Source organism: Scyliorhinus torazame, chromosome 18, assembly GCF_047496885.1.
Source record: "Scyliorhinus torazame isolate Kashiwa2021f chromosome 18, sScyTor2.1, whole genome shotgun sequence".
Classification (NCBI taxonomy): Eukaryota; Metazoa; Chordata; class Chondrichthyes; order Carcharhiniformes; family Scyliorhinidae; genus Scyliorhinus; species Scyliorhinus torazame.
The window spans coordinates 10,191,800-10,217,727 of record NC_092724.1 but is presented as its reverse complement, the minus strand read 5'-3'; the positions used below and the strand labels follow the sequence as shown (position 1 = coordinate 10,217,727).

Here is a 25,928-nt window from a genome sequence, read left to right as displayed (position 1 = left end):
ATTTAAGCGAGAATGAGCGGCCATAAATAATTCCTCCATGTTTCCTCATCTGCCTCTTTTGAGTGTTTAACTAGCTTAGTAACGTGTTGTATATTTGTCCTGGTATCCTTCAGGATCTCATTAACTGGGTAGATGTACACTGCTATGTCCAAGGATCTCCAATAACTGGGTACACATGGGCCCTGATGGGTTCAGAGGTTCTGCGTAGCAGCATACATCTGTGTTCTGGTATATTCCAGGTTTCTATTAACAGCATAACGTGTACATCTTGGCTTTACAGATTGCATGAGATGGTCAAGGCAGACATATAGGGCGGGATTCTCCGCCGACTGGATGCTCCGTTTTGCCGGCACCCGCGGGTTTCCCGACGGCGTGGGGCTGCCCCACAATGGGAAACCACATTGACCGGCCAGCGGAACGGAGAATCCCGCCAGCGGGTCGGGGCAGGAATGTGGCGCGGCGGGACGGAGAATCCAGCCCATAGTGAAACATTTCTGAAGTCATGATGTATTACAGTAATTCTGACCCTACACTGCTTTTAGGCCTCGTCCTATGAAGAGAAATTGAGCAGTTTAGGCGTATACGCTCTCGCATTTAGAAGAACGAGAGGAGATTTCATTGAGGTTTACAAGATGCTAAAATGTATTGACAAAGTAGATGTGGAGCGGATGCCTCCCTTTGTGGGACAGTCAAGAACGAGAGGTCATAGTTTTAGGATAAGGCGTAGCAGATTTGAAACAGAGATGAGGAAACTCATCTCGGAAAAGGGCATGAATCTGTGAAATTCACTACCCCAAAGTGCAGTGGATGCCGGGACTTTGAGTAAATTTGAGGAGATTGACAGATTTTTAATTGATAATGGGTTGAAAGGTTATGGAGAGCGGGCAGAAAAGTGGAGTTGAGGCCGAGGTGAGATCAGTCATGATGGTATTGAATAGCGGAGTGGGCTCGAGGGGCTGAATTGCTCCCCCGGCTCCATTTCGGATGGCGATCAGGAGTGGAAGAGTGGCTGATTTTATTCCCAGGGCTACTGGAGGTTCTATCTCTACCCTATATCATAGAATTCACAGTGCAGAAGGAGGCCATGCGGCCCATCGAGTCTGCACCGGCTCTTGGAAAGAGCACCCCACCCAAGGTCCACATCTCCACCCTATCCCCATAACCCCACCCAACACTAAGGGCAATTTTGGACACGAAGGGCAATTTATCACGGCCAATCCACCTAACCTGCACATCTTTGGACTGTGGGAATAAACCGGAGCACCCGGAGGAAACCCACGCACACACAGGGAGAATGTGCAGACTCTGCACAGACAGTGACCCAAGCCGGGAATCGAACCTGGGACCCTGGAGCTGTGAAGCAATTGTGCTAACCACCATGCTACCGTGCTGCCCTATACAATGAATGAACTCATCACAAAACAAGGATAAACTTTGGGACCACGTGCTCAGTATCACACTGGGCAGGGCACTGGGAGAACTCTGGAGCCTTTAGCTTTCAAGAATCGTTAGTAATTCCAGCATTGTCTATTGCATATTATTTTTCACCTTGCCACTGCAAAGAGTCCTGCTAAGATGGGAATGATCTTCAGGTGTTCCTGGTGAAGGTAGGTTGCCATTACAACCATGTTGATAAAGTAGATGGTAAACTGCTCAATGGAGTTGCCAACATATCTCTGATGGATAAGAACAGCACGAACATTAGTGTCCAAGGGATCAATCACTGTGGAACAAAGCCGGGACAGGGAACCTATTACAACACCTGGAAAAGATCAAAACATGTTAAATCTTTAAGTGTGGATCAAAATAGGAGCAGTAGAAGATGTTTGACAAAGAATTCTACATACATTTCCAACATGTAATATTAAACATTACAAACAAATGGAGCTTTTCTTTGAATGTGTTTTCTGGCTGAAGATGTGAATCACTCAGATACAGCAATGCAATGGTTTACCAATGTGGGTGTACAAGTCAGAGCCCTAATTGTACACAGTACTCCAGATGTGGTCTCACTAATGCCCTGTACAACTGAAGCATAACCTCTCTACTTTGGTAAGCAATTCCCCACATAAAAAATGATAACATTCCATTAGCTTTCCTAATTACATACTGTACCTGTAAACTAACCTTTTGTGATTCATGCACTCAGCCACCCAGATCCCACTGCACCTCAAGCGCTCTGCAATCTCTCACCATTTAGATAATAGGATTCTTTTTTTAATTTTAGAGTACCCAATTATTTTTTTTCAATTAAATGGTCAATGTAGCGTGGCCAATCCACCTACACTGCACATCATTTTGGGTTTCTTTTTTATTCTTCCTGCCAAAATGGATAATTTTACATTTGCCCACATTATACTCCATTTGCCACTTCCTTGCTCACTCACTCAGCCTCTTTATGTCCCATTATAGCCTCCTCACGTCCTCTTCACAATTTACGTTCCTACCTATCTTTGTGTTGTCAAGCTAAATTTAGCAAACATACCTTCAGTCCCCCTTCATCCAAGTCATTTATAAAAAAAATGTAAAATGATGAGGCCCCAGCACTGATTCCTGTGTCACATTAACCGGCATATCCTGCCCACCAGAAATAGATCAATTTATGCCTGCTCGGTCTCCTGTAGTCTCACCAATTTCAATCAATGTCATTATGTCACCCCCTATACCATGAGCTTTTATTTTCCGCAGTAACCCCTTGATGTGGCACCTTATCAAATGCCTTCTGAAAATCTAAGTACAGCACATCTACCAGTTCCCCTTTACTCACAGCACATGCAACTCCTTCCAAGAACTCGATAAATTGGTTAAACATGATAAAATGTCCCAAGGTGCTTCACAGGAGCATAATACAACCAAGTATGACACTGAGCCACTTCAGGAGATACGTCAGACACATGACCAAACACTTGGTCAAAGAGGTGGGACGGGATTTTCCATCCTGCCGTGCCAGATTTCTGGTTCAGCACGCCGGCGGGATGCATTGGGATCTAATGGAGTTCTTTCATTTGGAAAATGTGAGATTTGCTCAAAAGGTGGGGGGAGGGGGGAGACAGGGGAAGACGAGTGAGGGGTGCCATCAGAGATGGGGGTTTGTTTATATTACATTTCAAGGAGCTGGTTACTGTCGACTGCTAGGGGGTAGGGGAGGGAGCAAGGTGGGGAGGTTGGTTTACTTTGTAATGTTGTGTGTTGTAAATGTTAAAATCTGAATAAAAATATTTTTAAAAATCTGTTTCTATTAAAGGAGTGGTTGGACGATTTGCGTTAATAAACAAGCAAGAGTTCTGCATCCTTGAAGAACAAAGCAAAAATTCTTAAGGGTGTTTTCCCCCAATGAAAAAGTTTGTGCACTGGAGAATCGGGGGCGTCTGCGATGCATATGGCAACGCAGTTGCCATGCAACCATCATAATGGCTTTGCCCCTGGCTTAGAAATCTCCAGACAATTAACTGAATGTACGACAGCAGCACGTCGCCTGCGGAGACGAGACAATCAACTGCTGCACTTCTGCAAGTGGAAGGTGATACTTCTGAGGGGGAAGATCCGGATGTTTGTTCAGAAATTGAACCAACTTTGCCTTCCTGGTGTTTTCTGTTTACTGGCAGAACAAGCAGCATGTTCTCATTAAAATGTACTCTGCACTTCCTTTAAACGCGCAATCCCATCCCCTATTAAAAGCGTAGCCCCAGGCGCCTTTCTCAGAGCACATTCCTCCACTCTTAAAATGGACCCGTTTCAAAGTGTGATGCCTCCTGTTAAATAGTGTCCCCCAGACACTATTTAACATAATGTGGCGATGCCGGCGTTGGACTGGGGTGAGCACAGTACGAAGTCTTACAACACCAGGTTAAAGTCCAACAGGTTTGTTTCCTTCACCTGAGGAAGGAGCAGCGCTCCGAAAGCTAGCGACATCGAAACAAACCTGTTGGACTTTAACCTGGTGTTGTAAGACTTCGTACTATTTAACATACTCTCGCCTGCTAACGTGAACCCCTAGATCAGTGATGGGCAACTTAGGCTGGCTCCGTCATCTCAGTGGGTCGCAAGGTTGAAATCGGGCTTGCTCACTGACCATGAATAAAATCGAATACATTTGACACACGCCGAACATTTCATAATGAATTATGGAAAATGCCTAAACATTTGCTTAAACATTCATATATCAATAGAATTATTAATTTCCAATAGGTAAAAACAAAAGGAATATTCATGTTTTGATTGGGCGCAGAGGGAGCGTGTGGCTCTCATGGTTAATGTTGTGTACAATCAGCACACACCTCACTTCACATGCAATTACGTTACAGGCGCATCATTTTAGTCATACCAGTCGTGACAAAAACCATGTGGACGAAAGTAGTGGAATCTGGCAAAACTGTGCATGGGTGACGTCAACAAAGTTTACAGCGCAGGAGGCAATTCGGCCCATCGAGTCTGCACCGGCCCATGGAAACAGCACCCTACTCAAGCCCATGCCTCCACCCTATCCCCGTAACCCAGTAACCCGGCCTAACCTTTTGAACACTAAGGGGAAATTGATCGTGGCCAATCCACCTCTTTGGGCTGTGGAAGGAAACCGGAGCACGCGAAGGAAACCCACGTAGACACGGGGAGATCGTGCAGACTAGCACAGTGACCCAAGCCGGGAATCGAACCTGGGACCCTGGAGCTGTGAGGCAGCAGTGCTAACCACTCTGCCACCGTGCCACCCCAAAATGTCTCGTGGGCCCTGTGCCGCAGGTGCCCACCTTTGCCCCAAGAACCTCTGCAAAGCGGAACCCAATTTCCCTTTCGTTCCTCCTTCTGCTACCTTGCTTCCTTGTGCATCCGCATGATCTCTCCCAACTTCTATATTAATATTTATTTAATTACCTATGAAAGGGTAGGATAGTGGCCCAATGAGAAGGAGCCTGAATTCTGCTTAGGTAGGTACAGGAGAATGAGAAGGGAAGCCAACGATTAGATTAACAGCTGCCCTGCTGATACTCTGCTCCACCATTTTTTCTCAATTTTGATTGAATGTCAGAATAAAAACACAAAGTGCTTTGAATATCGGTGCAGTTTAGTCACCCCCTAAACGGGAAAACCAGGTTAATAAGATTCTAAGAAGTGGGAACAGGAGTAGGACAAACGGCCCTTAGAGGTTACACTTTTTCTTTATAAATTTAGAATACCCAATTAATTTTTTTCAATTAAGGGGCAATTTAGCGTGGCCAATCCACCTAACCTGCACATCTTTGGGTTGTGGGGGCGAAACCCACGCAAACATGGGGAGAATGTGCAAATTCCACACGGACAGTGACCCAGAGCCGGGATCGAACCTGGGACCTCGACGCCGTGAGGCTGCAGTGTGCGCCACCGTGCTGCCCTCTTAGAGGTTACTCTGACATTGAATAAGATCATGGTCGCTCTTCCCTTCCTCAATTCTGCTTTATCCCCAAATCCTTCGATTCCTTTACTGTGCAAAAATCTATCAACCTCCGCCTGGAGTGTATTCAACAGCTGAGCATCCGCGGCCCCCTGGGTTAGAAAGTTCGGAAGACTTACCACCGTCCGAGAGAAGAAATTTCTCCTGGTTTCAGTTCTAATTGGCTAGACCCCTTATACAAACATACAAATCACCCCCACTTCTATGACCTCCAGTTACTCCGTTAGTATGACACCTAGTTCTTGACTCTTCAGCCAGAGGGAACAAACGTTCAGCATCAACAAGGTCAAACCCTCCAGGAGTTTGACACATTTCAATCAGATCACTTTTCATTTTTCTGAACTTCGACATCAACGATGTTGATATCGTCAGGTTTTTGAACAAGACCCTTCATCAGGTCCTGAGACAGTAATCTTCCTATTCTCTTTCAGATGCTGATAGGTAGTGTCTAAAGTTTCCCCTTTTCTGTTTAGATTCTGACAGATCAGGAGTTTTACTACTGCCGAATGGACAGATTTGTTAGTTTAAAGTTGCTGAATGACCCCGGCTGTTGGGTGTTTTCTTTGGTTTCAATCATTGAGGCATGCAGTGCATCATTTCGATCGGGACAATAGCCTCCCATTAACTTGCTAATCAGCGCAAATGCTAACCTAATTAAAGTGCTCAGTAAAGGTCAGCATACTTCTCAACCTTCCCATCGAAACAGTGGCTATTTAGATTACACAACCTCGTTTACTGCTCGGTGCTCATTAACCCTGATGACCATCCGCACTCCATTCACTCCCAAATACCTCTTTTTAAAAATGGCAGACAGCGAGGGCAGCACGGTGGCGCAGTGGGTTAGCCCTGCAGCCTCACGGCGTCGAGGTCCCAGGTTCGATCCCGGCTCTGGGTCACTGTCCGTGTGGAGTTTGCACATTCTCCCCGTGTTTGTGTGGGTTTCGCCCCCACAACCCAAAGATGTGCAGGGTAGGTGGATTGGCCACGCTAAATTGCCCCTTAATTGGAAAAAATGAATTGGGTACTCTAAATTTATACAAAGAAAAAAAATAAAAATGGCAGACGCCTTAAAATGCGAAATAAAAACAGAAAACGCCCAGCAGATCCAGATCCGCGTGGAAAGGGAAAGACGGGGATAATGGCTGGGATTTTCCCATCCTGCAGGAATCATTCCGGGCAAGATGGAAAACTCGACGGACCACTCACGTTTCATGGGGCAGCACGGTAGCATGGTGGTTAGCACAATTGCTTCACAGCTCCAGGGTCCCAGGTTCGATTCCCGGCTTGGGTCACTGCCTGTGCGGAGTCTGCACATTCTCTCCATGTCTGCGTGGGTTTCCTCCGGGTGCTCCGGTTTCCTCCCACAGTCCAAAGATGTGCAAGTTAGGTGGATTGGCCATGCTAAATTGCCCTTACTGTCCAAAATTGCCCTTAGTGGGGTGGGGTTACTGGGTTATGGGGATAGGGTGGGCTTGGGTAGGGTGCTCTTTCAAAGAGCTGGTGCAGACTCGATGGGCCGAATGGCCTCCTTCTCCATTGTAAATTCTATGATTCTTGAGTTTCTGAAGTCAGGCATTAAAGGAAGGAACAGGTTCGCTGCTGGAATTAATTTTCATTTGTTAGCACTCCTTTTAATTAAGCAGATAAAATAAATAGTGTGGGTTCAATTTCCTGCCAATATTGCTGGAAGATTTACATGTTCATTTGACCTTCCTTGTCCATTGTGTTGACTCCCGGTCGTAACTAACAGATTAAAAGCCCTCCAGAAGGGACAAAGGAATACCATGTCAGTTCACCAAGTGGTTGTCCGCTAACTGACATTTATTGATCCCTTCTTGCTGTGTTTTAATAAATATCCATGCCTTTTCTTCAAAAGGAGGAGGGCTGGCGATGAGGGAAGTTCAGCAGCCCTCCAAGTATCTTACCCAACTTGCCAAAGGCGAGTACCGGTACCATCTGGTTGTTCAATCACAGAGAGTACCAGATACTCATCTGATGTCCACACTATTCAAGCAGAATAATGTCACTGTGTAGCAATCAGCAGCAAAACCTGGGCCACTTGCCAGCTTCCTAGCCCAAGAACACTGAAGACACTTTCTGTGTGAGATGATAGCATAGTAGTAATGTCACTGGCCTAGTAATCCAGAGGCCCAGGCTGGTGCTCTGAGGACATGGGTTCAAATACCACACGGTTGGTGGAATTTCCAGTTAGCTAATAAATCTGGATGGCACAGTGGATGGCACAGTGGTTAGCACCTCTGCCTCACAGCATCAGGAACCTGGGCTGGATTCCCGTCGTGGGCGACTGTCTGTGTGGAGTGGAGTTTGCACCTTCTCCCTGTTTCCACCGGGTGCACCGATTTCCCTCCCACAATCCAAAGATGTGCAGCCTAGGTGGATTGGCCGTGCTAAATTGCCCCTTAATGTCCAAAGATGGGTAGGTTAGGTGGGGTTACAGAGATAGGGCAGGGCCTTGGTAGGAAGCTTGGTGCAGATTTGATGGGCTGAATGGCCTCCTTCAGCACTGTAGGGATTCTATCTATAAAGCTAGTCCCAGTAACATTGACCCTGTCTGTGCGGAGTCAGCACGTTGTTCCAGTGTCTGCGTGGGGTTCCTCCGGGTGCCCCGGTTTCCTCCCACAGTCCAAAGATGTGCAGGTTAGGTGGATTGGCCATGATAAATTGCCCGTTAGTGTCCAAAAAGATTAGGAGGGGTTATTGGGTTACGGGGATAAGTTGGAAGTCTGGGCTTAAATGGGGTGCTCTTTCCAAGGGCCGGTGCAGACTCGATGGGCCGAATGGCCTCCTTCTGCACTGTAAATTCTATGATTCTATGACATCCTGACCCAGTCTGGCCTGGCCTACATCTGACTCCAGGCCCACAGCAATGTGGTTGACTCTGAACTGTCCGCTGCAATGGCAGAGCAAGCCACTCCGTTCAAGGGCAATTTGGATGGGCAACAAATGTTGGCCCTGCCGTTTGCCAGTGGCACCCAAGTCCCATGAGAGAAATAAAGCAATAGAAAAGCTTGCAGTGCCTCTGCTTCAGTCAGACTTACGCAACCAAGCCCTGAGCAGGATGGAACCTGGGGTAACCCAGCACAGACCAGGATGAACCTACAACATTAAGTTAAGGCCATTGATCACCAATCCCAAGGAACGGCAGATCAGGCTTGAGGGGTTAAATGGTCACTCATTCCTCTGACCATTTGATGCAGTCAATTGTAACTTTGTATTTTCTTCTTTTATGTGGCTATCTCAGCCTGGTGACCTCCTGGCAGGGGAGAGAAAAACACCCCGCCAGCTGCCCATCTGTCTGCAATCTCTGGACTAGTGAAAACATACGGCTGCTTTTCTGTAGGGCAAGTCAAGTCTGAATTACTGGTAAAGCCCAAAGCACAAAGGGCACATTGTCAGGAGCAGCTTGCCTGTAAATTGAGGAGGAAGCAATTTATCCAGCTGTGAAATGATTCTGTTTCTCCTCGCACTACAAACCTCTCTCCGATTGGACCTGGAGATTCAGGAATAGAACAGATAACTTTGACTGCTACCTGTCCCTTGGGAACACAAGTCTAAGCTGCAAGTAAGCGACTGCCATCTCAAGTTTCTTCTTAAAATAAAGAAAAATGTGATTGATCGGAAATGATCACAGGGGTATGAAAGGCAACAGAGGATCTTTGTTAGATTTAGTATTTGCCTACAATAGGACTGGGGTAGTGAACGTGCAACATTGAATAGGCTGACTGAATAAAATAGCTTCACAACACACGTAGGTCTGAAGGGGCTTGATAGGATAGATGCTGAAAGCTGGTTTCCGCTGGCCAGGGAATCTGAAACACACGAGCACTGTCTCAGATAAGGGGCTAGGATAAGGAAGCCTTGTGAATTCTAGGACTACAGCCGATGCAGAGAGTAACAGACATGAGGGGTACAGGTTTTACCTCAGTAGCCCTGGTCAGATCGTTAGATTTCCTCCCTAAATCAATGGCCCTGGCATTGACCCGCTTGAGCCACTGGTGCCGGGTAACATGGGTGCACACAACAGAGCCGTGGTTTGCTCTATGTTTAATTTGTGTCTTGACTTTTTTTTTTGTACTGTACAATGTCACTTTTTCTCTATGCCAAAAATACCTCAATAAAATTGTTTGTTAAAAAAAAAACATGTGTGCACACCCACTTCCCTGCAGTGTCCTTTGACCATTCTGCTGGGCTCCTGGGGAGGAAGTTCCAAAGTGGCCACTGAAAACCCGGGGAGCCTCCCTGTCACCCGATCTTCCTGCTTTTTCCGGTGTTGAAAATCAATTTAAGTTGCCCACTGCAAAATTGCATCCCCCCCCTTTAAAGTATGCTGGCTTTTGGGGATTATCCTGTCTCTTCCCCCCCCCCCCCCCCCCCCCCCCACCACCCATTCTCTCCCCCCCCCCCCCCCCACCACCCATTCCCCCAACCCCACAATTCGGAAACTGCCAATGAACAGCTCCGATCCGTCTTGGTTGACTCCTCTCTCTGCTCCCATTCCTGATGGGTTACAGGCCTTGATGAAATCCTCCCCCCTCGATGTCAAGGCAAACAAGGGATTAAACTGTTGACTTTAATATAATTTTCAATCTGAATCTGGAGCAGTCAAGTGGGAGCTGGCTGTGCCATGGCAGTAATTCATTGTTGGACGTAACAATCAAGGGCAAAGACAGTGGTGCGGCAAAACTTTCAACTCTTCATCCTACCTGGGACATCCTGATATTCACAGAATCGCTACGATGCAGGAGGACGCCATTCGGCCCATCGTGTCTGCACTGGCAGGCACGCTGCTGATGAAATCAGTAACACTGCACAGTGGCAGCACGGTAGCATTGTGGATAGCACAATTGCTTCACAGCTCCAGGGTCCCAGGTTCGATTCCGGCTTGGGTCACTGTCTGTGCGGAGTCTGCACATCCTCCCCGTGTGCGCGTGGGTTTCCTCCGGGTGCTCCGGTTTCCTCCCACAGTCCAAAGATGTGCAGGTTAGGTGGATTGGCCATGCTAAATTGCCCTTAGTGTCCAAAATTGCCCTTAGTGTTGGGTGGGGTTACTGGGTTATGGGGATCGGGTGGAGGTGTTGACCTTGGGTAGGGTGCTCTTTCCAAGAGCCGGTGCAGTCTCGATGGGCCGAATGGCCTCCTTCTGCACTGTAAATTCTATGTTCTATGTTATCAACAAGCTGGCAAATTCTCTTTCACTAAAGACAGGCAACGCAGCCTCTACGATCTGCTTTTGAGCACAGGCACTGCTCACAAAGAACAGTGACTTAAAGTACAGCACAAAGCAAGGAGGAACCTAAAGTTTTCTGCCCCAAGTTGGAGACTGACTTAAGCATGGTTCAAGGAAAAATGTTACCTTGTGGGTGTAGGGACTGGAAAGACATGGACTGGAACCCTTTCAGGATTATTTTAATAAACAATTACTGTAGAACTTTAATGCACAAGCTGCATCCTCAATTAACTGTAGTGCAACCGGTGGACAGAACTGTAGGGTGACCAAAGTGAAAATCTTGTGGTCCTGCTTAAATGGTAACCGAAAGAGAAAAAGACTTGCATTTGTATAGCACCTTTACTGACCTACAGATGTCTCAAAATGCTTTATGGCCAATGACATACCTTTGATGTATGGTCACTGATGTAGAGTAGGAAACCCAGCAGTCAATTTGTGCAACAGGTTCCGACAAACAACAGTATGATAACGAGCAGATAAACCATTTCTGTGACGTTGTTTGGGCGTTAAATATTGGCCAGGGCACCAGGGAGAACACTCCCAGCCTTCCTCAAGGTAGTACCATGCAACCCTTTACATTTACCCGAGGGGACACATGGGACATCGGGATATGTCACCTAAATGACAGCACCTCTTGTGTTAGGATATCAGGCCAGATCCCAACATTTATCAGGATACCGGACGCGAACCCCAAACAATATCTTTCAATTTGTAAAACTGTGAGGAAAGTACATTTCACTCCAGGAGTGAAGACTCTGACCAATAGATCATCTTTTATGTTACAACAAACTTTAATTTAAACATTAACCACATTATCAGTAGAGACTTTTGGAGAGAGATCATTTCAAGAGCAGAACCAATACATTTCTGTCTTGTCAACTCAAATCCTATGGGAATTGCAAAACTACAGTCAGACCTGACTCCTCCCATTAATTACATTATCTGTATGCCACTAAGTTCCATGACCTGTTTAGCTAGGACTAAATACAAACCCTCATCAGTTAGATACACTCAGGGAACCATCCAAAATATGAACAATGTTCCATTAGCCTTTTATCTGTAATATGTAAGTGGTTTGAATGAATTATTTTCTCACCCTTTACGTCTCTTTAATTACAGCTTTAGCAGACATACTGCCTGTATCTATTTAAACCTGAGTTTTTAATAACAATTACTGCCGCAAATATAATAGATAACAATTTCTATATACATCACACTAGCCTGTGCAGTAACCCCTTGCTACTCCACTGGTGTGTCAGCCTTGTAGCGGGATTTTACTGCCCTTCCCGGTGGTGGGATCTATAGGTCATGCCGAAGCCAGCTCCCCGTGGTGGGATCCCCAACTGCGGAGCGATACAAAACGCCACAGATCTTGTTGGGACCCGAAAGATACCACTGAAGGCCAAGGGTAAGTCACCTCCGCCGGCAGAAAACCACACCACGGGGGTCCCGAAAAACCCCGGCCTTGATTTCTGTGCGCAAGTCTTGGGAGTGGGATTGGAGCTCGGAGGCAAGAGCGTTACCAACTTGGTCATGGCTGGCACCTAAGAGAATAAAAGTGAAATGGGGATTGCTCAATTCTCTCGCCACATCAGAGGCTGCAAAACAGAGCAAGAGTGAGTAGATAACGGAGCTTAGTGTTAAACCGCCTCCGGTGAAATGGGATTGATGGAAATGTCGACACAGGATTTTGCAGACATTAGCCAAAGTGACACGAGAAAGAGAAAAAAAAAAAAAAAAAAAAAAAAAAAAAAAAAAAAAAAAAAAAAAAAAATCGGTAAAATAAAAATGAATCAAGTCAATCACTATAAGCATGGCATTCGCATCAAGCTCACTAAAGCGTGAAATATTGATCGTTCTGATGGATTTTTAAAGTGATTTCTGTTCCATTTCACAAAACGTAGCCTATGAATTCACCGCAGAACAAGTCAATGAGATTTACATTTGCTCAAAAGCAATAATGGCTGTTATGGGGACAAAGGCAGAAGAATTATCATCAGGCCCACGAGATCAACAAAGAAGCATTATTAAAAAAAAGGTCAAGGATGAAAAAACAGCATTTGGCTCATTGAAACTCATTCCTTTAGCGCACTGACAGTCCCGTTTTAATGTCCAGTTACATTTTGAACGTTCCTGCTACAAGTTTACAACCTTCAATGTGACCGTGGGCTTCACGGGCAACAGTCCTGACGATAAGGGTCCTCCATGGAAGTGGCCAGCACACTTTTACACAAGTTATATCAAGATAATATTAGGTAAACATATTGGCATTTGTCATGTTTCAGGATTGCCAATCACTTTTTGCCTTCATAGAAAAGGTTTGCAAACGAGTTATATTCAATTGAAAACAATAGGATTGAATTGTCACTGGGTAACATACACAGAAGATCTTCAGAAATCTGGAAAATGGCGAAGGCATTTACTTAATTTGTTTTTACCCCATCCTTAAAGTTACAAAGCCAATGCACAGAATGGACGGGCAAACCCTTAATCCATCTCATTGCCTGCTCCAAAAACCAATTCAAATTCAAATTGAAGCCAATTCATGGTCTCCACAAGAGAGACATACAAGATCCAAGTTGACAAGAAAAGGCATCGCACCTCATATTGGGCTTGTTCTTCGAAAAAAGGGCGAGAAGCGATTGCGCCGGCATTTACAGTGAACACAGAGGGACAAAAGATAAACACTCACAAGGGACTGAGGCAGATGGCTAGGTTTTGGAGGAAGATGGTACTAACAAGGGAAAATGTAGCCATTACAATTAGAGGACAATACTAGGTAATTAGCCATGTAAATGAAATGGGCAAGTGGTTATATTGCTTCAGAGGAACCGCTCCACATCCAGCAGGAGGAAAGACAAGGACACATGGCGATCATGAAACTAACAGATTGCTGTAAAATGACTAATGTTCTTCAGGGAAAGAAGACGGCTGATCCATCAGGTCTGCCTATATGCAAGTCCGCAGCCAAAGTAATTGTATTGCCCTGTCAAGCCACTTACTGAAGGACAATTCAGGATAGGCAGTAAATGCCGATCTGGATGATGATCCTCACACCCCACAAATAAATAAAAACAATATGGACCCTCTCTGATGGGAAACAAATGCTGTGTTGGCCATACACGTCCCCACGGGAGTACATGAGACAATGGCAGATAAAATAGTTAAGCCTTTTCTTTTAAAAGAGCAACAGATGTAATCAAAGATTATATTGATTCGTTTAGCCAAAGCGCATTCATCGAGCAAGAAAAATCAAAATTGACATGTGCTGCATTTATGCCCACAGGTGGGCTTTACATAACTTTACATGGTTTGAGATGGGTCCGATTTCCCTTATTAATACAGGCTTCCTTCCCAGAGCTATCAGTCTCATTTCCCAGTGTTCCTTTATCTTCATTCACTGTGTGTTCATGTAAATGCCTGTGCCATTTTTCCAAGATCTGTGCAGATCTTCCATGTATGTTAAGAGTGGACAGTCCAAAGAATCCTTGTGAAAATGCAACCCCGTTGCTTTCACTTGAACATAACTATTTCCAAACATTTTACCAAGAAGACAAAACTTGATTGGAAATCCTGAAATGTGACAACCCCCAATATTTTTTCTAAACTACCACAGGGTAGTCTAAATAGTGGCCACTCTTGGAATAAAGAAGCTCTCTTCCTGATATACATTTTCAACTCAGCTTTCAGTTCTGTCTCTCATTTAATATTCTTCGTTGAGGCCCACATTTAACCATTGCTTTTCTACACTTTTAATCTCCTAGCTCATCTCTTTAAACTTGGGATCAATCTCCTATTTTCCTGTGCACCTTTTCTATGTCGCGAATATCTTTTATGTAGTGTGGTTATATAGAACTAGACGCACAATTTCATAGAATTTACAGTGCAGAAGGAGGCCATTCGGCCCATCGAGTCTGCACCGGCTCTTGGAAAGAGCACCCTACCCAAGGTCCACACCTCTACCCTATCCCCATAACCCAGTAACCCCACCCAACACTAAGGGCAATTTTGGACACTAAGGGCAATTTATCATTGGCCAATCCACCTAACCTGCACATCTTTGGACTGTGGGAGGAAACCGGAGCACCCGGAGGAAACCCACGCACACACGGGGAGGATGTGCAGACTCCGCACAGACAGTGACCCAAGCCGGAATCGAACCTGGGACCCTGGAGCTGTGAAGCAATTGTGCTATCCACAATGCTACCGTGCTGTCCTAAATTGCGATAGTGACCTGACAATGTCACCGTGAAGCTTTACCATAAATTCTGGAGGATAGTATTCTACTGTTCTGGCTGTATGCCCTAGCTATTAGCTTTTCTGGTCCCATTTCAGGAACTGGGGGATATAGGGCAGCATTTGAGGAGTGAGGGCAGAATTTCAGGAGCGTCGAACTATCCAGAGAGTAGCCCATTCCTGCTGAATCTCTGAAGCCCACTGCCATTTCAGGGTCAATTGCAAACTGTTTGGCAGTGGGTGGGACTTCCTGTGGCCCTTGGTTGATTGGCCAACAACTGTCCCACCAGTCAGGGCACAGCGACCAGAAGAGGTATTGGAATACACTGGCTGGAACAAAGTCCCGGGACTGTTTTTAACATAAGCCCTGGGATGGTCATGAGGGGGGGGGGGTGGTGATTGTGGTGGCGGAGAATAGGCTGAGGGGTAGCGGGTCAGAGCTCCCAGGTCCCGGAGGGGAGTGTGCCCAAAGCTAAAGAGGTGACCCTCCCTTCTCGATCCTTCTCCCGAGATGGGGAATTGTTTATTTTTGGGTTTCCCACCCTGTTCGGACCTCCGCCCACCAGCCCAAACATTGAGACCGGGTGGGAAATGAGCTTTAATGAAGCATCTTAATAGGGGAAAGGGCGGGTTTCCCCACCCGAGGCTCTGCCCACCCCAGTGTGAGATTGTGTTTGGGACGATATTCTTTCGAGTTTATAAGAAGGAAAGGTGATCTCATTGAAGCGTGCAAAATTCTTACAGGGCTTGACAGGGTAGAGGCAAGAAGGTAGTTTCCCCTGATTCGGGGGAGGAGGGGGTTCTAGAATCAGAGGGCACTCTCTCAGAATACGAGTGAGACCATTTTGGATCAATGTGAGGAGGAATGTCTTCACTCATAGGGTAGTGAATCTTGGGAATTCTCTACCTAGAGGACTGTGAAGGCTCAAGTCATTGAGTATGTTCAAAGCAGATGATAGATTTCTAGGTACCAATAGCATCAAAGTGAGGGAAGGTGGCATTGAGGTAGAAGATCGGCCATGCCCGAGTTGATGAACGGTGGCGGAGCAGGCTCGAGGGGCCGAATGGCTTACTCCTGATCCCATGTTTCTATGTTCCTTCGCATTTCCCTTATTATAACAGTGATGTAAAGGGTATTTAATTGGCTGTGTTGCCCCAGGTCTTGAAAGCCTGCATATAATGCAAGTCTTTCTTTTCAAAATGAATCATCGGTTATGAAGCACTTGGGGAAATGATTATTCTAAAAGTGAATTATTCATATAAATAAATTATTTCTTGGATTGTGTAGGGGCTCAGATTTCTTTCATTAACAGCAACTGAATTTTTCAACGGCTAAATCGGAATCCAAATTGTGAAAAAAGTTGAACAGGAAAAGGGTAAAATACCTGGGTTAATTTGTCTAAAGATGGCAAATAATCTTTGATGGTCAATTTCTGTTGTGCGAACGCAGACAGAGTGGAATTGAAATATTGGTAAAGTATCCAGATTATTTTGACATCAAAGAGGGATTGAAAAGGAATTGTTGCTTCACTTAAACATAGTGAGGAGTCACAAAGTTTAACCGGGGAGAGCCTGAACAGCTGGGCCAGGTTTCAAATTAGTTTGGGCATTGAGGCATACGGAAAGCTGTGGATAAACATTAGAAAAAAAGGAGTATTTTTCATGGAATACAAACAAGGTTATTAACGACCTTTAACGACCTTTAAATTGAATGCGACTTTTCAGGAGCGGAGTTCGACATTCAGTTACAAGAAGATTGGAAGAGGGGAGGTCTTCTGGTGCAGTGGGCTAGCGTCCCTTCCTCTGAACTAGAAGCTCCCGGTTCGAGTCCCACCCCAGGATTTGATGGGCAAAGGAAGGTGCGTTCATAACGCGGTCAAACAGGGTGAGTGTATCAACCTGCAAATCCTTCCGTACATGCCAATGGCTGGCGGTAAGAGTGAGGGACACTCCTGGTCAGCCAGGCTCGATGTGGAGTGGCATCCCTCAAGCTAGGGACAGATGAGTGGCCTGTTCAGGGAATCACTAGCTATGGGAACAGACAAAAGTCTGCCTTCCTGCACGTCTAGGGGCAGGAAGAGAGAAGAGAAGAACGGAAGGACTCAATGGGCTCCCAGTGCCATTTTCTCCACTCCTTTCCTGGAGACATTTGCTGATTCACCCTTGCACAGTTATCAACTTTGCCCAAGTGGCCTGTGTTAGGCTGCTTGACAGTGAAATAAGTCCTGTCTTTGCCTTGGTGTACTGGACTGTTGGTCTGGGCTGCAATTCCCACTTTGGGATTCCTCATCAAAAGACTCCAATTGAGCCAAGTGTTTTATGACCACCCATTTCTTTCAAAAGGGAATTTGTGAGGTCTTAAAAAGGTGCACGCACCACATCCTTAATTGGATGACTTTTCTGAGCTGGGACCTTCAGACTGGCTTGCATGGGTCACTGCAGAACAGCCAGAAGCAGGCACCTTGGTGGCTTTTCCTGTATCTCTCCGAGGGGTCCTAAGAAAGAAAGAAATAACTTGCATTTATAGAGTACCTTTCAAGACCTTGGAACATCCCAAAGGGATTCACAGACAAGGTAGTAATTGATTGTGAAGTGTGAAATGGGGAAGCCAACATTGGTACAGCAATCAATCGGATAAAAGATCTGAATCTGCTTTTGGTGGCTTTGGTTGAAGGTCTTGGAGGAGGATGGTGTGGTCAACTGTGTCAAAGGCTGCAGGCAGGTCGAAAAGGAGAGGAGGAATAGTTTGCTTCTATCACTGCCACCTTAGATGTCCTTTCTGACTTCTTGGCACCATGGCATGGGCTGAATCTTGATTGGAAGGATTCAAACATGGGGTTCTGGGAAAGATGGGCAAGAATTTGGGAAGCAGCAACTCATTCAAGGACTTTGGAGATGAAGCGGTAGTTTACAAGGATCTAGGGATCAAGATCAAGGGCTGTTTTTTGTTTTAAGGAGAGGGTGATGATAGACAACACCTAGTGGAGAGAGAATTGTTAACAAAATCATCTAACATGGCTGCCAGGAAGGAGCCTTGTGTGGTCAGCATTTTAGTGGGAACAGGGACCAAGTAGCAGGAGGGAGGTCTTGTGGACAAAATTAGTTCAAAGAGGGCATGAGGGGAGGTAGGAGAGAAATAGGAGAAAGGGTCTCTGTTCCTAATTGCTATCCAATAATCTCTACTGAAAAGTATTAGCAGGTATGATATCCTCATTGGAGTGATATGCATTAACAGGTGAATGTGTAAATATATATAGTCTCCAACCAGCGGGTGTCAGGCAAGTAGCAGCACGTGATACTGTAGCCTGGAGGAGTCTTGAGGAGAAACCATCATGGTCAGTCGAGTTTGTATTAGTTCCATTTTTATAGCATTAGTTTCCTACCCACAGTTAATTATACTGTAATAAAAAAATTTTTACATTTAGAGTACCCAATTAATTTTTCCCAATTAAGGGGCAATTTAGCCCACCCTGTACATTTTTGGATTGTGGGAGCGAAACCCACGCAAACACGGGGAGAATGTGCAAACTCCACACGGACAGTGACCCGGGGCCGGGATCGAACCTGGGACCTCGGCGCCGTGAGGCAGCAGTGCTAACCACTGCGCCACCGTACTGCCCCATACTATACTAAAATTAACTAGTCTTGAACTAGATGTTCTGTAGTATGCCGACTCAGTAATTGTCTCTGTACGAGAAGATAACACTCATGGTCAGATGTGTTCATTCCCTGCGTTCACACATGGTCAACTTGGTGAAGTACTGGAAGGTGTAACAATGCCCCAGTGTATGACAGTACCTCTGGACGTGGCTAACTGAGAAATAGGGAACAAGACAACCTGTTAGGCACTCATTCCAAATATTATTTTGTAGGTTTGCCAACTTTCACACTTATCGGCCTTGCTGGTCCAGTGGCCACTTTAGTGGACAAAAGAAAATTGCTGCTACAATCCAGGGGTTACAATTTCTAGAAGGATCACAGGCTGGAGATGCATTCTTGAAACCCAAAGACAGATGTGGCTACAACATTCCTTTGGACCAAGCTGCTCTGTAAACATGGACTCAGATTGTGGCCATCATAATTTCATCATTAGTACACCACTAAAATATAAATGCTTGCTCCCCACAATCGGGAAATTAAAATTATGTTGTGCACCATTATTAACAAACGCGGTCAGGTTTGGATAGAATTCCTCCATCCCCACCCCTATCTTAACAGGAGCATTAATCTGAGGAAAATAATAGGTTGAAACATTAGTCAAAAGTAGCAGAGAAATTAATCTCCATACGATTATTAATTATTTCCGCACCCCCCACCCCCTCCGCTCATTATTAATTTTAATGGTGGCAGAAACTCGGGGGCTGAAATTGAATTTTGTTGTTCGAGTTCTGTGGAACTGTAAAATAGGGTCAATGAGGCCAATTGTGGGCAGCAATGTCCCATACCATTCTAAAATAGATTGGCGTTATTCTGTCCCACTCGATGAGTGGTTGTAACATGTAAAGAAGTTTCTGCAAAGTTAATGGTGAAGAAATTTATGCCGAGCCAACTGGAAAGCATATCGGAGCCCCAAGGCCAAGTATTGTGTTGCATCAAGGCAATGTTACTTGGGTGCACCCACTTTTCTGTTTCAGTAGAATGGTAGAGAGAATAATACCCTGTTAAGGTGCTCTATCCATGAAATGTTAATTTCACCCCCCCTCCACTCCACAATGATGGGTGGGGGATGGTTGACGGGAGTGGGGTTGAAAGTTGACCCACGAAGGAGCGGCCGGATGCTTATTAACATGTTTAAATTGGGCTGCTGCAACGCAATTGGAAATTACCCGGTGCTGCATGGGTTCCTGGGGGAGGCTGCGACAGGGAAGTGGAGGTAGGACGTATTGGCTGCCCGAGGCAATTAAATTTCTCCCCGTAGGCCCCCCAAGGAGACATTGAGCCTTGCCTTGGCACTTATCTTTACCTCTGTTCCCCTACTCCCAGTCATCCTTATCACAGGCCTCCCTCTTCCATGCTTCTCCCAATTGTGGGCCTTCTCTTGGCTCTCCTACTTGCAGGCCTTGCAGCTCCGAGTGAGAGTCAAATGTACAAACCGCGAATAAGGCCCTGCCCTTACGATCCCGAGTGTCTCCGTATCCCAGGCCTGGGCAGGCTCTTCGGCTAATGTTGGCCTCACCCACACCCTCCCTGTTGAATATTGGTGGCGTGGACACGCACATAAAAAAACAGCCATGGGCAAGACACCAAAACCCAGTTAACTGTACTCCAGAATACGTTAGTGCCTTCAGGAGCGAATTGGAGAGCAGCGGGGGAAAAGTAGGCAACTGTTTCTCAACGCAAACTATTAAAAAAATAAATCCTTACCGAATAAAATTGGCGTGACTGCAATTATGTTGCAGCGGAGGGTAAATGTCATTCGACTGGTTAGGTCTGGACAGGGCGGTGGGTCAAAAGGCACGAACAAGTAGAGACCGTAAAGGATCCAAGGTATAAAAATCAGAGCAACAAAGACGGACGATATTGCTTTAAGGTGTGAAGCGGTGCAGCACTGACAGCAGGGACAGCAATTCCGGTTTCTGGTTGCCCTTCCAGTCACCTCCTTGCCCGAGGATTCAGCTGCCGCATTGCACTCACAGTCACTGGAAATCAGTTCAATGGTCTCGGTGTCAGGCGATGGGTCGAGGAGCGGCTGCACCTCGGAGGCCCGACTGGCAAATTTGTGTGCCTGCTCCAGGGTTCCCAACCTCTCTTCCGCCGCCTTGGTGGTGAAATTCTGGGTAGGAAAGATTCTTGCTTCACTGGGTGACGAGGGCTCGGAGAAAGATACTTTCTCATCAGTTAGAAAAGAGGTTTCTGCGGTGATGACAAGAGACACATTGTCGGGTTGCTTTCTCTGGATTTCTGTGCATGGAAGGGTCCGATTTACCAGCTCTGCATTAATCATAGTCAAACCCCCGTCGTTCTGCATACTCTGGTGTTTCATGGGCTTCTGTTGGGTTTCACTGTACTGTCCCTTTTTGGCTTTTGGAAGTGGCTCAGTTAAATGCCCCAGATTTTCATCGGACAGAGAGTGAAGTTCTTCCACCGATGATTCTGGGCTATCTGAGATAGGTGCCAAGGTAATCTGGGTGTCCAGGTCCAAGAACGGAGAGAAGGACAATCGACTTGGATCAATGTCTTGTAGCTGGTTAATGATGTCAGTGATTGATTCCTTCACACTGTCAAACTCCTGCAATTCATGACTATTTGCTGGTTGTCTCGGTGTAGTCATTGTTTGGAGCTAACCCCTAAAAAGATAAGAAAAGAAAGCTAAACAAATTTCCATTTGATAGTTAACAAATATTTGACCATGTTAGAGTTTTTCTAAACATAGAATAGACCACTGTGGTGCAAACCATCATCTCATGATGAATTAAAATTCAACTAGTTCAAATTAAATGAGAATTATTTACATTGTTGCCTAGGGCTTATTTAAAAAGTGGATTTGGCTGAACCAAAAATGGCTGCTGTAGGTCGTATGAATCACAGATTGGCTACAGTTTCTGAAAATTTCAAGCAGCAGTTACAGGACAGAAGCTCAACCCTCAACCTTGTGGAATCTCAGACCTCTTATTATGAGGACACATTACAATCTCTCTCTCCAACTTGGTCCTATAACAACAGGAGAGCCATCAGAACCTGTTAAACCTATAGAGGCACAAATAGGCACCATCTATCGCCAAGGTAACTAATGGATTTTGACCAGAGGCATAGAAACTGCACTGAACTGATTCATTAATATGCAACATCACACGACCTAAGCTTCTGGCCTTCGGAAAGTTTTAATAGAGCCAGTCCTTGACTTTACGACATTCGTGGTATGATGGACATTTACAAATTTACATTTATTAATTGGCACCCTGTTTTGAATTTACAATCTTGGTTTTGACTTTACGATGCCACACCAATGAACTTACATCCGTACATGCGCCTCGATTTTCTGTGCCATCCATCTCCCTGACTCAAGGTGCACAGTTGTTGTTCCACAACATTTTTACTTTGTGCATCTTTCTGACTTCCAAACTTTTTCTTAAAATTTGTATTTTATAATATTAATTTATTGCTATATTACTTTGTTATCAGAGTACAAAGTTCTAGGTTACTTTGGTGAAAATAGAGCATTGGGTCTCGGTCCAGGAAACAATCCCCGATTTATAACATGGGCTAGAATACGCTGGTCGTTGGGATTCTCTTTTCCGGCTGGCAATGCGCCTCCACCCGTGGGATTCCCAGGAGCATGGGGTGGCTTGAGTGGGAAGTCCCATCATCAAGCAGCGGGAGCAGAGAATCTTGCCACCAGTCCACAGTCTGCCCCTGAGAAACATGCGGCCATGAACCGGAGAATCCGATCTTATGGAGAAATCGGTTCTGACTTACAATGTTCCGATGGTTTTCAGGAAGTAATTGTGTTGTAGGTCTGAGGACTGCCCGTATTACATTTCTAGACCTGCAACTCAGTCTGTGGATTAGCCTCCAGCATGCAACAACAAAGCAGAACTCCAGGTTGACTAACAGCCTGCATCAAGTCGAAATCTCCTGGAAGCCTGTTTCTCTGGAAGATTCCTGCCAGCGTCTGCCATGCAGGTCAAATCTCTTTATACTGCATCTCACTGCATAGCCATCAACTTTAAATTTCTTCTGCAACTTCTGCTTCAGCTATCTGAACCCGCCTGAACTGTAACTTCTCCATGAAGGAGCCCTCACTGGATTCTGGTAATAATGTGAACTGGTATCAATATCTGTGGTCCTTTACCTTTCAAGTTAATCATACTTATAAAAACGCCTCTTTCCTATCTTCTCTTTTTGTGCTACTGTGTGGGTGTGTGCGCGCGCGTGTGCGTGTATGAATGTTGTTGTGGTTGCGACCATTGCCCGGGTTTGAATGTATGAATAAACAATACGTCCGATTTAACTCTTTGCAGTGAGTCACTTTGAAAATTGACCTCACAAACTGAGAGTATGGGGGAAACAGCCCACACCTCGACTAATGGATAGATGGCGAGAAAATTTTAAAAAAGAGTTCTGGTTTGCTCCCACTATGTCCCTTATCCGTGATGACGAAGAAATTGCACATTTACATTTTCTGAATATGTATAAAAAATGTTAGCACGGAGACGTAGACCAGACACGATGTACCGATTTGGACCAAGAATGCATTTGAAAAAAAAAGGCAACGTTCTCAGTGCTGTTACGCAGAAACCTGGAAAAAATTGACAGCAAACAATCTTTGGAGGGACCCTCTGATATCCGAGCCCTTTCCCTATTCTGACTTCTATGTGTTAATTACTTTAAAATATTCCACTTCCATCGGATATATCACTTGCATGCAGCTGGGAGTTGCAATAAATTCACAGCTACTGCTTCCAGGTGTGTGCATTTCTGACACTAGCTCCCTCTGTATTCTTGTACCATGGAGAGAAGAAACATACCGCATTAAGACTTGCAATAAAAATGTCAACTTCAGGCAAATGTCAGGAGTACGATTCACGACAAGAAGAATTGCTAAAGTGGTATGTTTCTCATGTGTGCAGTTTATTTTCACGGAGGCCCCGTAGCTCTTGGAATCAGAAGAGACAGTTTATATTTTACAACGTACAGGCTGTGGTCAGATTGCACTGCCAACTTGAGCTTGCCATAGGGTTGAATGCAGTCAGCAAGGCCGGTATTATTCTGCAGACTGTTACTCGTACTTTGCTCACCAGGGAAGAAAATTGTGCAGATATGCAAAATCCCTCACCCCGACCACTGCATTCTTAATGCCAGGAGGTTGTAAGTGTGAATGTCTGGCTTCTCATGAAATGAAAATAGCTCCAGTAAGTTTGTTAATTGCCTGTAAGACTGGAGCGCCTTTAAGCGCAACTGGACTCCACGATGAAATCATGCTGATTAAATCTTATTTATTTTGGAGGGGAACGAAAGGTCAGTCCGTGTAGGAAGTTGTGACCCCAAAAGAGTCCCGGTCAAGATGTTTGCAACTGTGTAACGGGTGTTTGGTTTCCAGAGTCAGATTTTGACACGGCCGTACTGCTGGGTGCCAAACAGAGAAAGAAACTTTTGTCAGACTCCTGGACAGATGAGGCTGTCGTCCTGCACTTTTGTTGTTTTAGAAAACCACAAAACAACTGCTGCTCCAGCCTGAGTAACTTGATAATGTGGGGGGAGGAAACATATTAGCATGGATAGAGGATTGGTTAGCTGACAGGAAACAGAGCAAGGATAAATGGGTCTTTATTGGGTTTGCCGGATGTAACGAGTGGAGTGCCACGGGGATCGGTGCTGGGGCCTCAATTTCTTACAATCTATATCAATGACTTGAATGAAAGGGCCCTACAGGTATGGCTGCGAAGTTTGCCCTTGACGGTCAGCACGGTGGCATAGTGGTTAGCACTGCAGTCTCACGGCGCCGAGGTCCCAGGTTCGATCCCGGCTCTGGGTCACTGTCCGTGTGGAGTTTGCACATTCTCCCCGTGTTTGCGTGGGTTTCGCCCCCACAATCCAAAGATGTGCAGGGTAGGTGGATTGGCCACGCTAAATTGCCCCTTAATTGGAAAAAAAATGAATTGGGTACTCTAAATTTTTCTTTTAAAGTTTGGCCTTGACACAAAGATAGGTAGGAGAGTAAGTTGTGAAGAGGACATAAGGGATATGTAAAAGGGACATTGATAGATAAGTGAGTGGGCAAAAGTTTAGCAGATGGGGTAAAGGAAGAGAGATTTTACATGCGCCTGCTGGCTGTTCTTTTTGGGTGGGGTGGGCGTTGGGGGAGGGGCACGTTAAATACGCCAGATATCTAGTTCACCACCTTCCCACCCACTCTGACTCCCCCCATAAATCCAGGGGGAATGAAAATTGGCAGCCTGCCCACCATATTCAAAGAAGCAATCAAGGATCAATTAGGCTCATTATCAAACTAATTAATGCTGATAAATTGCTGCCCAGCTGTAATAACCCTCACATCGACTCGTGGGATATGGGTCTCCCCCTGCTGGTGGGCGGAGGCCCATCAGCTGGGGCTGGTAGAAATCACCTCACAAAAGCCGGCCCGGATTGGGACCGGCTGGAATGGCAGTCCAAGGTTTGGAACCTTGGAGCTATGGGCCGCATTGCGGCTGTTACTTTTTTGGCCGCCAAGCCAAATTAAACTCCTTTTGGACATACCTTCTCGGGCCTCCAGAATTTTATTCCACCCATAAAACATTTGGAGCGGGTAGCTGATAGAGTGCCACACAACAGACTTGTGAGCAAAGTTAAGGGACAATAGGAAAATGGACACAAAATTAGTTGAGTGACTGGGAGACAGAGTGTGGTGGTTAATAGATGTTTTTCGGGCTGGAGGAAGGCTTGTACTGGTGTACCCCAGGGGTCAGTATTGGGACACTTGCTTTTCCGGTCATATATTGATGATATAGACCTTGGTGCATAGTGAACAATTTCAAAATTTCCCGATGATTTAAAACTTGGAAGCATTTTGAACTATGAGGAAGATAACGTAGAATTTCAAAAGGACACGGGCAAGTTGGTGGATTGTGCGCACAAGTGGCAGACGAAGCTGAATGCAGAGAAACGTGAAGTGATTCATTTTGGTAGGAAGAACATGGGAGACAATATAAAATAAAGAATAACTTTAAAAAGGCACAGATGCAGAGGGATCTGGGTGTATAGGTGCATAAGTCATTGAAGGTGGCAGGACAGATTGATAGACCGGTTAATAAAGCATACAGCATCCTAAGTTTTATTAACAGGGACAGAGAGAAATAGAGTACAAGAGCAAGGAGTATTGCGTCCAGTTCTGGATGCACCAATCTAGAAAAGATGAGAAGGCATTGGAAAGAGTGCAGGAAAGGTTCACGAGAATGATTCTGGGGGATGAGGAACTTCAGTTATGGAGATAGATCGGAGAAGTTGGGATTGTTTTCCTTGGAGAAGGCCGAGAGGAGATTTGATAGAGATGTTCAAAATCATTACGGGGCTGGACAGAGT

General features: G+C 45.5%; 1 protein-coding gene across 4 annotated transcripts in view; it reads right to left on the bottom strand.

Moving 5' to 3' along the window:
- The window catches only part of LOC140394931 (uncharacterized), a 141,189-nt gene that overhangs the window by 4,842 nt on the left and 110,419 nt on the right, over positions 1-25,928 (bottom strand). For all 4 annotated transcript variants that reach the window (XM_072482130.1, XM_072482129.1, XM_072482131.1 and 1 more), the window contains 2 exons: positions 20,274-21,196; positions 1,549-1,762 (listed from right to left, as the gene is read on the bottom strand). In XM_072482130.1, coding sequence (XP_072338231.1) covers positions 1,549-1,762; positions 20,274-21,180 — 1,121 coding nt within the window. In that variant the 5' untranslated portion in view covers positions 21,181-21,196. The remainder of the gene's footprint in view (positions 1-1,548; positions 1,763-20,273; positions 21,197-25,928) is intronic.